The 14008-nt window shown below is 44.4% G+C and overlaps 1 protein-coding gene across 1 annotated transcript; it reads left to right on the forward strand.

Annotated features, from left to right (window-relative positions):
- The first annotated feature begins 3501 nt into the window (after positions 1 to 3501).
- On the forward strand, positions 3502 to 12324 carry slc18b1 (solute carrier family 18 member B1). Its single transcript, XM_080012912.1, has 14 exons — positions 3502 to 3648; positions 4545 to 4696; positions 5914 to 6009; positions 6114 to 6187; positions 6296 to 6443; positions 7175 to 7331; positions 7478 to 7614; positions 7748 to 7849; positions 7999 to 8090; positions 8192 to 8287; positions 8379 to 8453; positions 10316 to 10409; positions 11365 to 11414; positions 11527 to 12324. Exons 1-14 carry the CDS (start codon positions 3618 to 3620, stop codon positions 11582 to 11584), a joined length of 1362 nt encoding a protein of 453 aa, XP_079869038.1. The 5' UTR covers positions 3502 to 3617; the 3' UTR covers positions 11585 to 12324.
- Positions 12325 to 14008: the final 1684 nt, after the last annotated feature.

A 14008-nucleotide genomic window follows, 5' to 3' on the forward strand; every position in this document is an offset into this window, starting at 1 on the left:
AGGATTGAAAATCTGTGTTTGCGATGAATAAAAAAAGTAATGCTGTCCATTAGAACTAACTTCAGCCGTCTGCAGCAAATGAGGTTGTGATTTCGCAAGGCATCGTATTGTAAGCCGTTGCCTTTTCTATGAAACAAGATTAATGTGTAAATTATTGTATCTCAAATATGCAAATTATTTACAAATACTATCTTTAAGGCAATGCTAAGACGAATAAATGGACATTCATGTCAACTACTGCAACTGCTATAAAATCATCAAACAATTATCATGTTAAATGTCCCGATGCAAATATTATTTATTATTCAAATATTAAACTAGCTGTACTGTAAGTGTTGTTCTTTCAACTTTCCCTGTATAATTAAAAGTTCAAACAGAAGACGTTTTTTAAAAAACATGGACGTCATGTGAATCTTAATGAGCCAGTTGAAAACACAGCACCACCCTGGTGCGAGTGGCTTCTCTCTCAGATTGATTAACTAGATTTACGACGCCAGGACATTATCAAACGAGCATATGAGGACTCTTGGATTTCTAAACACAGATTAAGCTCTGATAATAAATAATAAATTGGGTGAAACTAAAGGGGGTAAAAGTTGCAACAAGATTATTTTTTATTTCAAAGAATGGATCTTGGGCTCATTGTCACTGTCAGGTATTCAAAGGTGTTTTAAGCATTTTACATTTTTAATCCCCTTCGAATGATTTGCTCAGAACCTGTTATGTTGACGGGAAGAAAACAATTGTATAAACGCAGTGTCAACATATTTCTTTTGAAACGTTTGCCATGTAATCTATCTTATTTCTATGGATATTTACCTGCCTTTCTGTCTCGGTGTTGATCACTCTGTCAGTCACCATGAACTAAAGTACGGTGTTCATTCGTGTAAGTACTGTATAGTTTTTTATGCCGCGGAAGCGAGTTGTCTAATTGCCAAAACGATCCCCTGAGGTTTTTTTTTTTTGTTTGTTTGTTTTGTTTTTTCAACAAAAAGAAGGCGCTGTTGATCATTGTGCGACGCGTTAAGAGGAATGAACGGGTCAAGGTTGTGGATCACAAGCGATAAATACCTCTCGGTCTGTGCGCTACACGGATATAATATCGATGTGGCGACGGGACTGGATATCGCTTGGGGGTGTTGCCCGTCGTAGCGCGGCGACGCGCTCGTCCGTTCCAACCCGTCCTCCGCCCGCTTGGTCTCAACGTCCGCCCTACTAAGGATTGTTTCTCCGATATCGATTTTGTGTAAATATCTTACGAACGCACCCAATAGACACCTCGAAAAGTGGCGTCCGATTATCAACGTCGAGATAGTCGCCGAAAGATATTGTGATGTTCGATTGTGTCAGTATCACTCTGTGCTCCCCTACCTCCGAAAGTGGAACTCCGGTTCATAGATTTCAATTTAAGATGGGGATTCTCTTTTTTGTTTTTGTTGTTGTTGTTGTTGTTGTTCTTTATTTGGCTCCGTGTTGTCAGTGGGTGTTATTGATTCTACTTGAAAACTGCATTTGAATGTGAACTGCTTTGCCTCCTCCAGGGCCGCCGCTTTCGCATAGACTGAGCTTTACCCGCAATGTCGACGACGTGACGGAAGTTGTGTCGCGCAAGGAGCGTAGCGCGCAGCTGCTCGCAGCCTTCACAGAGAAAAACAAAACAAAAAAAAACAAAGAAACATTTCTGCTCTAACAGTATTCAGTTTGCGCTGTTCTCTGTGTTTTTCGTCCTTTGCATAGTGATGGCACAGATTCTGGATGTTGCAAAAAAAAAAAAAAAAGACGGGAGCCACGTTTGAAGTGTTAAGTGCTATATATTAATAAAGTGTTGTTACTAGGAGTGAGTTTTATGTGGATTTGCTGCTAAAGTACAGTACGATGGCGCATCAGTGGACGTCCCCAGACGTCGGTCTTAATATATATATGATTTTTAAGGTATTTGGACATTTTGTTTATCTGTGAGCCTACATGTGATCCAGTGCGTACAGGGGTTTTTTTTTCGTTCACGAAAGCGGCTTCGGACACACGCCGGCCCGCGTCCGTGTCACTTGTACGTATTCTGCCTAATAAATATCTGGGTGGGGGGGAGAAAAGTAAAATGTAAGCAGCTGTTCTCATTTTGTAAACAAAACACGGTTCGCGTCGGAAACGGAGTGAACCTTGATTCGAGATGCTCTTTGATTGATTTGATTCATTACACTTCTCGGCACTAGACGCAGGTTTATAATATCCAAAATACACATTGGGACGCTGATGCAGTGTCTCTGCTGCCGGGGTGGTTATCGCAGGTACTAAGTATTTTGTGTTGTCATGTGCGCTCCTCTATACGGCGTTTGCGTGCTTGGCGGCGGGGTCCGCCAGTCACTGGCAGCTCTGCTCAGTTCGACAGTGAAGTAGAGTAACTAGTAAGTAGTTGTAGTCGGTAAACGATATGGATGAACATTCCCAACAGAGAAGAGGGAACCCCGGGATGGAAAAACACCCATAACGCCTCAAGTGGGGAGGGAAAAAAAAACCAAAAACGAAGAACAAATCAATTGATCGGAGAAAGGCAGATTTTGTGAGAAACGGTGACTGTCGAGGGGAACTGTGGGATGTGCAGTCTATACCCGGCACAGACGGTCTGACGGACCTGCACGTTTACAGGTTGCCCCAAGCGGCGCCGCCCGCGGAGCTCAAATGCTGTTGTTTTTCTGTTGAAATCCCCCGTCAGAACGTGCTGCTACGATATGAGTGGTGATAAAAGATGGAAGCTGACGTTGACTTTCTAATAAACCCTGAATAAACCATCCATAAATCATTGTGCAATCAGGTAAGTATCAACTACGTATACTATATACACTATGTATACTATATACACTATGTATACTACACTGTATACACTATATATACTATCTACACTATACTATCTACACTATACATACTATATACACTATATATAATATACACTATATGTACTATATACACTATTTATACTATCTGCATAATACTGTATACACTATATATACGATATACACTATATACACAATATATACTATCTACACTATACTATATACACTATACATACTATATACACTATATATAATATACACTATATATACTATCTACATAATACTATATACACTACATACACAATATATAATATATATACTATATACACTATATATACACTATATTTATCAGCCACGCCCCCTTACCGTGAAATAACACGGGTCCTCGCTTATCGATCAATTCACTTAGTGACCTGGTTGTAGGAACAGAATTCGGTCGTCAAGTGATATATTATCTGTCTATTATTATTATTATTATTATTATTATTATTATTATTAATAATAATAATAATAATAATATTAATATTAATATTGTTTTTGTATTATTTTCGGGGCTGAAGCACATTTCCTCCATAACGTCTTCGGGGTCAAACAGCTTCCGCCTCGCAGCTCGATCCGCGGCGCATGAGGAAGCAGCCGCAGACCGGTCGTATCTCCGCGGTCGGACAGGTCCTTATCCCGCTTTCTCCGCCCGGTGCCCGGGGGATGTCAGGGGGGCGGGGGGGCGGACGGACGGACGGCTGTTCGTGACCTGAACCACAAGCTCAGTCCGCCGCGAACTTCCCAGGAATGGAGCCGCGCGTCGAACTCAGCGGAGCAGGTCAGCGGCGTTCACCGCGACAAAGCACCATGACACACACACACACACACACACACACACACACACACACACACACACACACACACACACACACACACACACACACACACCGAGCAAAACGGTAAACGAGTCAGTTTTTGGGCGCGGGGTTCGCGGCGGGGTCACCCGGTGTGCGCTCGCGGTGTCGTCGAAACTGTCGCCGGGGGGCTCTCAACGTGGGGTCCGCGGCCCCTCGGGCGGGTCCTTCAAGAGGTCCCGAGGGGGTCCCCCGACCAAACACGATGAACGGCCCAACGTGAACGCTGGTCCAGAGCCTCCGCGCCGCGAGGGGCAAAGGGTCCGACCATCAACGTTTTGATGCCAGTTCCACGTCAATCTCCACGTCACGGTGTCGACAGGCGTGGGAGTTTGGACCAAACCGCATCCGACGGCGAAGAAACTCATGGGATTGGAGGCGCAGAGGGAAAGGTGACGTCACGTCGCCGGACCGCGCCCCCACATTTGGGGGGCGGCAGTGGCTGGCCTCCACCTTGAGCGTCCCAGTTTGGAAAAGTGGGAAAGCAGCCTGGGAAAGCCGCCTCGCGTGGAGCCTCGACCCTTCCCTTCCCTTCCCTCCTCTCCTTTTCACTTTTTGTTCATTTTGTGCGTTGAGCGTTCGTACAAGACCCCCCCCAAAAAAATGTATTTTTAAACGGCGAAGCCGAGCTTGAGGATCGCTGCCTCGTCAAAATAGGCGTCTTTTTTTTTTTTTTTTCCCCAACCCGTTTGGAAGAAGTAGGTCCACCAACACACACACACACACACACACTTGGTCTTGATGATTCCACTTGAGTTGCTTTTGTTTTGTTTTGTTTATCTTCCTGTACTTACCGTGCATGAACGTCATATTCATACAGCGGACGCCGCCGCCAAAGATGATCCGAGCGCGGGCGCCGCCCCTCCCTCCAGGATGTCCAGGCAGCAGGTCCTGACGCTCATATCCATGGCGTCCGTCAACTTCAGCTCCATGATCTGCTACTCCATCTTGGGGCCGTTTTTCCCCACCGAGGTAAGACGCCCACACCCGATCCCGCCCGACGATGGGGGCGGAGGAAGGGGGTGGGGGGGGCATTTAACCCGCGGCGTCCCTGGGCCCCCTGCGTGTGGTCTCAGAGGGGGAGAAATGGGGTTTCCGTGTTATGTGGGTCACAAAACACCCCGAAACTGCAGGAAGTTTAGGGTTGGGACTCGAGTCTGCTTTTTGCGTGTTCACGCTTGTTTGCGTTTTCGTTTTGCGTTCTATTCCCAATCCCGACCGCCGTCAATAAATAAAATGAGCTATTTCCCTGAAGCGCTTAGCTCTCCTCAGAAGGTTTCGGAGTCTGGTGTCCTGAATGGAGGGCCGCGTCGTGGCTCGATGCACGAGGCAGAGCGTGGTCATGTGCACGCTGCTCGGGGGGGGGCGGGACGTGGGCGCTGGCCCCTGGGGGGGCTCCGGTGGGGCCCCGTGGGACGGTCAGATGACCCGGTTGATTAAAAAGATGGCGCTTCAGGGGGTGGGGACGCTTCCGATAGAAGGTCTCAAATCATTTAAGAGGAGGCTTCAGGTTTGCTTTCCTCGGGTTTTAGGGTTCGATTTAGTCCGTTCTGCCAGTATTAATGTAGGGTCTGAAATCAAAAAATGAAATAATAATAATAATAATAATAATAATAATAATAATAATAACCTTTATTTGTGTAGCACCTTTCATACATGACATGCAACTCAAAGTGCTTTACATTAAAAGAAGGCCATCAAATAGCAACGATAAAAGCAAAGCAAACACGCAAAATGCCTTTTAATGAAAATAGGTGAATATTCTACTTTACTCATTTGGGATTTTTAAGAATTAAGAATCTTTATTTGTCACATGACCGCACTACAACACATGCATGTGTGTGTGTGTGTATATATATATATATATATATATATATATATATATATATATATATATATATATATATATATATATATATATATATATATATACACACACACATACACACACACACACACACACACACACACACATACACACGCACATGCTTTTTGGGGTGGTGGCCAGTGAAATGTGGCCTCTGCATTTTTCCCACTTTTTTTTCATCACTTTGGGCTTTGGAGGATCACAGTCGTTATTTTTCCAGTTCAGCCTATTATCACTACAATTCGACAGGCAGCGCCGCTTTTGTGCGCCCAACCCCGCGCGTCAAATAACGTATTTCCCCTTCCCACCGTCCCCGGCGCAGGCGGTAAAGAAGGGCGCCAACCAGACGATCGTCGGCCTGATCTTCGGCTGCTACGCCGTGTGCAACCTAATCGGCTCCCTGGTGCTGGGGAGATATGTGAGTATACGCCGTCGCGGCGCCCGATCCGCCCGCGCTCTGCGCGGTGGCCGGCAATGGCGACCTGCCGACCTGCACTCGAGCTTCCCCCGTCTCGTTCCCAGATCGTCCAGATCGGCGCCAAGTTCATGCTGGTCGGAGGTCTGTTCGTGTCGTCGGGCTGCACCATCCTGTTCGGGTGAGTCCCAAATTTTTTACACCGATTCCACCGGCCAAGAAAACGCAAAGGTGACGAGCGGCGGGACGGCGGGAAGGATTTGACGGTGCGTTCGCTCCCTCTCCGCAGCCTCCTGGACAGGGTGCCGTCGGGGGCCTGTTTCATTTCCCTCTGCTTCATCATCCGGTCCGTGGACGCTCTGGGTTTCGCCGCCGCCATGACATCCTCTTTTGCAGTGTCGGCGAAGGTTTTCCCAAACAATATAGCGACTGTGTTGGTGAGCGCGGCCGCTGCCTGATCAGACTGGCATGTTGTGTAGGCATTTGGGTCATGTGCAAAAACAAAAAAGCACATTATGGTGGGAGCTGCCGTGTCGTGTTGCGTCTCGCATTGCCCTCGGGGGCTGTGGACGATAATAACAAGCCGCAGCAAGATGGAATGCCGCTATTTATTTTAACTGCTGATAAATGTTATGTTTATTTAATGTTTATCGTTCGGTCTATTGTACGTGACCGCGTTTTTGCTCTTGATTGTTTATCTTCATGTTAACATTTTTCTGATTCATTGTTCATTTTATTTAATTATTTGTCATTAATCATGTTAGGTTTATTGTCCGTGGAAAATGTACCCGTCTTCTAGATAGTGTAGAGGTTAATTGTATATGACCAAAGGTTTGACAACCATTTCTTTTACCCTATTTTTATTATTTGCTGTTAACTGCTAGGTATATGTATATTTTCACATTTTTTATATATTTCTTTTTAGTATTTTTATTCCATTCTATTATATTTATATCTATTTTCTATTTATTGTTATTCCCCATTTTTTATGTGATCTGCCAGTCAGTCAGTCAGTCAGTCAGTCAGTCAGTCAGTCAGTCAGTCAGTCAGTCAGTCCGTCCGTCCGTCCGTCCGTTCCACAAATGTAATCTGGTTCTTTAGGTTCATTATGTCCCGTCCTGGTCCAAACAAATCACATTCCCTGAAGAAATGAAATGTCGGTCTCCAGGGAAGTTTGGAGATCTTCACGGGGCTCGGGCTGATCCTGGGGCCGCCCATCGGCGGATGGCTGTACCAGTCGTTGGGGTACGAGCTGCCGTTCATGGCGCTGGGCGGTTTCCTGCTCCTGATGGTTCCCTTCAACATCTACGTCCTGCCCAACTTCGGTAAAACCTTCAGAGTTTTCGCCATCGGCCGGACGGAGAAGGAATCGAGTTTGTTTTCACAATGTGAATTTCAATGATATATTATTATAAATATAATTCCCAACCCTTGTGTGTTTTTTTTTTTTGTTTGTTTGTTTTTCCCTCAGAGGCCGATCCGTCCAGGGATTCATTTTTCCGACTGCTGGCTCAGCCCAAAATAGTCCTCATCTGCTTTGTGATATTCACACTTAGCTCGGGCCTGGGCTTCCTTGATGCCACGCTCTCCATATTTGCTATTGAAACGGTAAATACCTCTTGTAAGATTTAAAGTATTATTCTGGTACTGGTACTATTCTTTTTTTTTTTTTTCTTTCAACACACTGACGTAGCTTTTCTTTCTGCCGCAGCAGCATAATGTCGCTGTGTTTGTCTTTCAGTTTGGTTTATCGCCGGGTTACGTGGGACTCATCCTGCTTGGCTTGTCACTGCCGTACTGTCTGGCCTCCCCGCTGCTGGGCTTCATCACTGATAAATTTCCCGTGAGTATTAAGAGCGCTGAGCGGTTTTCACCGCTCATTGAAACTGCAACTAAAAGAGGAAAAAAACATAGTCGATTTGTTGGTGAGAATTAAAATAACAAATGAGTCTAGAGCCGAGCATCTCGGATTTTGAACTCGTGACTCCTCAGGCGACGAGGAGCTGGTTCATGGTTCTCGGTGGCGTTTTCACGGCGTTCGGCTTCTGGATGATCGGCCCGGCGCCCGTTCTTCACGTTCCCAGGTGAGCGCTGTCCACGCACCGACCGGAACTTTGATTACGGCTTCTATTTAAGGATCTTCTTTTTTTTTCTTTTTTTTTTAACCTCTTCCCTCCCTTTGCAGCCAGCTGTGGCTGACCATCTGCATGCTCGGTCTGATTGGCTTTTCTCTCGGAATGACGGCGATCCCCACGTTTCCGGAGATCCTCACGTGCGCATAGTGAGTCGCGCCGCATTTACCACGCACTCCTGGGAGACATCATCCAAATGCATACGTACATGTCACTGTTGTTTCTCTTCTCGTGGGACAGTGAACAGGGCTTCAGCGAGGGGCTCAGCACCCTGGGGATGGTGTCCGGGATGTTTGGCGCCGTTTGGTCCATGGGGTGAGTGCCGACGACCTTCACCGACCTCTGTACGCTCCCAGCCGGGGCTTTATTCCCTCGTGGGTGTCCACGTCTTCCCTTCATTGCACGGAGACGTTCTACACACCTACTGTATCCCAGAATTCACCCGAACGCGCCTTTGAATATGAATGCCACCCTTTGAATGTTGAGCCGCTTTCGCACATGCACCGCAACCCCCAAATTGTCTGGACATTTTCCCGGAGGAGCTGTATGTGTGAACGCAAATGTGGACCGGACTTTACCCAGCCAGCACCCTAGTACAAAGTCTGCCCGACTGAGCGGTATGTGTGAACAGAGCGAGCAAGTGGGCGTGTCGCATGTTGATGAGGTCACTATCATACTATCGTACTCCTTTCTGCTTTCCTTTGTATTCCTTTCCAGTCTTTCGTTTATATTACGTCCAAATACATGGAGTATCGACGCAAAGAAGTCACAATTACTGATTAGTCGGTCGCCTCGTCCGCCATCTTGGGTGTGCTGTAAAACTCTGCAGCCTCATTGTGTCGTGGGGTCACGCCATGCCTCCTGCAGGCTCTACTCAAGGCTCCACCCCGCGTCTAAAACAAACAAGAGTATTTCCAGTAGGCAAGGCAAATTTATGTATATAGCACATTTTAACCACAGGGCAATTTAAAGTGCTTTACATAAAACATCAAAAGCATTAAGACAAAGTGCAAAGAAACACTTTATAAAAGGACATAAATGCATAAAGTTAAATGCATGCTAAGTGCATAAGCGTGCAGTAAGCGCTGCTTCCTACTGGATTTTTTTTTTTTTCGCCAACTGTGCACGACCACGCGGCCTTTTCCTTAGAAACACGAGATAAAACTACATAGAAATGTTTAGTAAAGAGTGCAGTCAATCAAGGTGTCCAGTCGGAAAATAACCCCCTGGGATGGTCGTGTCCTTCTTTATTAGGGACACTCGCATCCACTCGCACCTGGTAGTGTTGGGTCGTTCAGGAACGATCCGGTGCTTTTGATTGACTCTTTTCGAACAAACTCGCTGTAACGTCAGATTCACAAAGCGAAGGCCCGCCCGCCTGCGCACACACACACACACACACACACACACACACACACACACACAGGTCTGACTGAGGTTTTATTTCAATAAATTATTTTACTATTATTATTTATGTGTAAAAAATACTGTTTATACCTGTTCTACACAAAAATAACTAACTATAGTACTGGTTTTAGTCATTTATTATTGTCAAACCTTTTTTTTAATATATATATGTATGTATGTATGTGTGTGTGTATGTATGTATGTATGTATGTATGTATGTATGTATGTATGTGTGTGTGCGTATGTATATGTATGTATGTATGTATGTATGTATGTATGTATATATATATATACATACATACATACATACATACATACATACATACATACATACATACATACACAAAATGAAATGTATATCTTTATTATCCACCACCCTGGACACCTCCCTCCAATCAGATGAACTTATGCAAATTATAACAACCCACCAATTAATTTGAACCCTCGTCTTCCCTCACAGTCATACACACAGAGCGGTACACTAGTTATTTACATCTATTTATATCTATATAAATAGATGTAAATATATTTATATTTATATCTACGAGAATTTTTTTTTACAACTTTAAACTTTTATCTTTATATATATATATATATATATATATATATATATTTTTTTTTTTTTTTCTTCTTCTTAACTATAATGATATAGAAACCATACCATTACAATGGCCCCAAAACCGTGATTCATTCCGTGAGCCCACCCTAGAAAGTAGCTTAAGTCGGCTGCTTATGAATTTCTTTCTAACGTGTGTGTGTCCCTGGTTCAGGATGTTCTACGGCCCGACGGTGGGTGGACTCATCACCCAGCACCTGAGCTTCGAGTGGGCAGCAGCGGTGCAGGGAGGCCTCGGATGTTTGGCTGTGAGTGCAAAGCAGAACGTCACACCCGGTTAAGGGAAGTGTCCGTGCGGGTGACGCAGAACACCCTCGCAATTCCTTCATTTTGACATGCGACGTCCTCGTAAAAACAATCATCTCGACCGTTCCAGGTAGAAGTGTCTTTGAGCAAGACCTCAGACCTCAAACCGCCCCTGATCGCTGATCGGGAATGTGTGGGCGAATGGGTGAATGGATGTGGGGTAAAAATGACAAAGTGCCTTTTTTCGTCGTCCGGCCACACAAACTGTGCTGCGTCGAATCATATTTCACTACAGAACTTGTTTCCATTTATTAGTTTGCGTATGGCTTGAGGGTGGGAAATCAGTACTCAGAGCTCGGTAAAAAAAGATTCGGGAGAAGAGAGAAGATTAGAGAGAAGGTTAAAAAACAATTAATCCCTGGGGGGAAAATTCAGGAAGTAGTCACTGTTTGTGTGTCATCCATTGATTTATAAAGGATGTCCGCCGTGTTTATTCACAGCTACAGACACTCAGGGATGTGGTTGAGACTCTGGGGCCAATTCACAAGGGGATGGATTGCGACGCAAACATGCCCGTAAGGTTTTGCTGCCGGCTGCAATTTGCATCCAAGCGGGGAAAAAAATAATCTGTGTGTCAGCGGGAGGGTCTGGTCTGGAGAGTCATTATGCATTCACGCCGCTGCTCTACGCTCGCCTGTTTAACAAATGATGAAACCTCAAATAATTGTCCGACACTAGTTATTTGGATTTACGGAGTCTAATGAAGATGTAAAATTGTAGGAAGATGCTCGTAAAATGAGATGCTCGTTTTAGCAGTTATTTGCGCCGGTTTTGCAGCCGCAAAAGCCACGCAAAAAGAATAAATTCGCCCCTCAGTGACGGTAACAGAGCAACCGGTTGATGGTGACTGGATAAAAGCTTGTAAGTTTAAAAGGTTGCGCCTCATTTTCTCCACAGGCCCTTCTCCTCGGTCTGCATTTTATCTGCCAAAGACCTCAGCGGCAAAGGTAATTATCCACAAGATAAATCAGATGTATATATATTATCAATCTAAAATATTGGAGGGTTATTTATTTGTGTTTGAAACACTTTCTGAAAACTGTTTTGTTCTGCTTAAAGAGCTTCTCAGGAAAATGGAGTTGGCCGTTCAGATGAAACCACGCCCCTCCTGGACTGAGACATCCATCATCCGTCATTATTTGTGATTAGGTACTAAGGGATCGTAATGACTCTTGACTGTGATAACGCAGATTTTTTTTTAATTTACTAGAATCATTTTAATATAATTTAAAAAATAATAATTACAATGAGTTAACAGATTTTTTTGAAGTAACCAATCGGTCATGAGAACAGTTGGTCGCAGCAGTCGCCCTTGCACATTGGCTTGAGACAAAACCGATCAAGAACGGCAACTGGTGGTTTCGGGGACTTTCTACGGTTGGAGTATGAATGAATGGCAAAGCTTAAAACTTAAGAGCTTTTGACATTCCAGATATTAATAAAGATATGGGGCTTGTGTGGCGGTGCTACTGTGGTCGGAACCCTGGATGTCCGTGTCACATGATTTAGATTTCCCGTCTTAAGCGGTTCAAACAGCGGCCGACACGTCGCGGCGAGGAAAGAGAAGCTAAACCTTTGTAGCAGCTCTAACAATTACATTTACATTACATATAGTCATTTATCAGACGCTTTTATCCAAAGCGACTTACAATTGTTCAAACACCGACGGACGCAGCCACCAGGAGCAATTAGGGGTTAAGTGTCTTGCTCAAGGACACTACAGCATGCTAGCAGGAGGAGCCTGGGATCAAACCAGCAACCTTTAGACCACTAGACCACCAGCTCTACCGCCTGAGCTACCACCCCCCCCACAATGCACTGCAACGCAACAAGGATGCTTAGTTTCAATCTATTTTTACCTGTTATTGTGCCTTCTTCTCGTGTTCAAATATGTACACGCTGTATTTTAGAGTTTTAATATAAACTGATTTTAATAAAACTTGAAACATTTGTGAAAAACATCAATGTGTAAAGAATTGTTTCCTCACGCACATATTGATACGAATAAATTGGAATTACATTATTTAGTGTCTGCACTAACTTACTGTACCGGGTAGCATAAGAAAAGCACAAAATCCAAGTATCACATGGTGAATATCTATCTCTTCACACCAAGCAACAGAGGAATTAGAAAGTTCTGGCTGAGTTTTATTTATATATATATATATATATATATATATATATATATATATACACGTATTTTTACACAGACGTGGACAAATGTGTTGGTACCCTTACAGCTCATTGAAACAATGCTTCATTCCTTCTGAAAAGTGATTCAGTGATTCATGTATACCTGCATGCCTTTGGTATGTCAGAGTAAACCAAAGAAACTGTGAAAAGAGATAAATTATTGCTCAAGAGATCTAAAATGGCCTGGACAGATTTGTTGGTAGCCCTTAGAACAGATTATAAATAATTGGATTATAGTGATATTTCAAACTAACTCTTTTCTTTAATTGGTATCACACATGTCTACAATCTTATAATCAGTGATTCAGCCTATTTAAATGGAGAAAAGTACTCAATCTGCTGTTTGGTATCATCGTGTGCACCACTGAACATGGACGAGAGAGAGAGAGAGAGAGAGAGAGAGAGAGAGAGAGAGAGAGAGAGAGAGAGAGAGAGAGAGAGAGAGAGAGAGAGAGAGAGAGAGAGAGAGAGAGAGAGAGAGAGAGAGAGAGAGAGAGAGAGAGAGAGAGAGAGAGAGAGAGAGAGAGAGAGAGAGAGAGAGAGAGAGAGATGTCTGGGGAGATCAGAAAGAAAATTATAGACAAGCATGTTAAAGGTAAAGCTATAAGACCATCTCCAAGCAGCTTGATGTTCCTGTGACTACAGTTACAAATACTAAGAAGTTTAAGGTCCGTGGGACTGTAGCCAATCTCCTTGGACGCGGCCGCAAGAAGAAAATCCACCCCCGATTGAACAGAAGGATAGTGGTACTTGCTGAACTGCAAGGTCAAGGTACATCAGTGTCTGATCGCACCATCCATCGCTTTTTGAGTGACAGTGGGCTTCATGGAAGAAGACCCAGGAGGACTCCACTTTTGAAAGAAAAACATAAAAAAGCCAGACTGGAATTTGCTAAAATGCATATTGACAAGCCACAGTGCTTCTGGGACAATGTCCTTTGGACAGATGAGTTAAAACTGGAGCTTTTTGGCAAGTCACATAAGCTCTATGTTCACAGACGAAAAAATTAAGCTTTCAAAGAACACCATACCTACTGTGAAACATGGAGGCTTGGTTATGTTTTGGGGCTGCTTTGCTGGGTCTGTCATGGGGTGACTTGAATCTGTGCAGGTCACAATGAAATCTCAAGACTCTCAAGGCATTGTGGAGCAAAACGTACTGCCCAGTGTTAGAAAGCTCTGTCTCAGTCACAGGTCATGGGTCCTCCAACAGGATTATGACCCAAAAACACACAGCTTTGAAAGCACCCAAGAATGGACTATTCAGAAGTGGCCTTCTATGAGCCCTGATCTGAATCCTATCGAACATCTATGGAAAGAGCTGAAACGTGTGGTCTGGAGAAGGCACC

This window comes from Zeus faber (assembly GCF_960531495.2).
Source record: "Zeus faber genome assembly, chromosome: 13".
NCBI classification, from domain to species: Eukaryota; Metazoa; Chordata; class Actinopteri; order Zeiformes; family Zeidae; genus Zeus; species Zeus faber.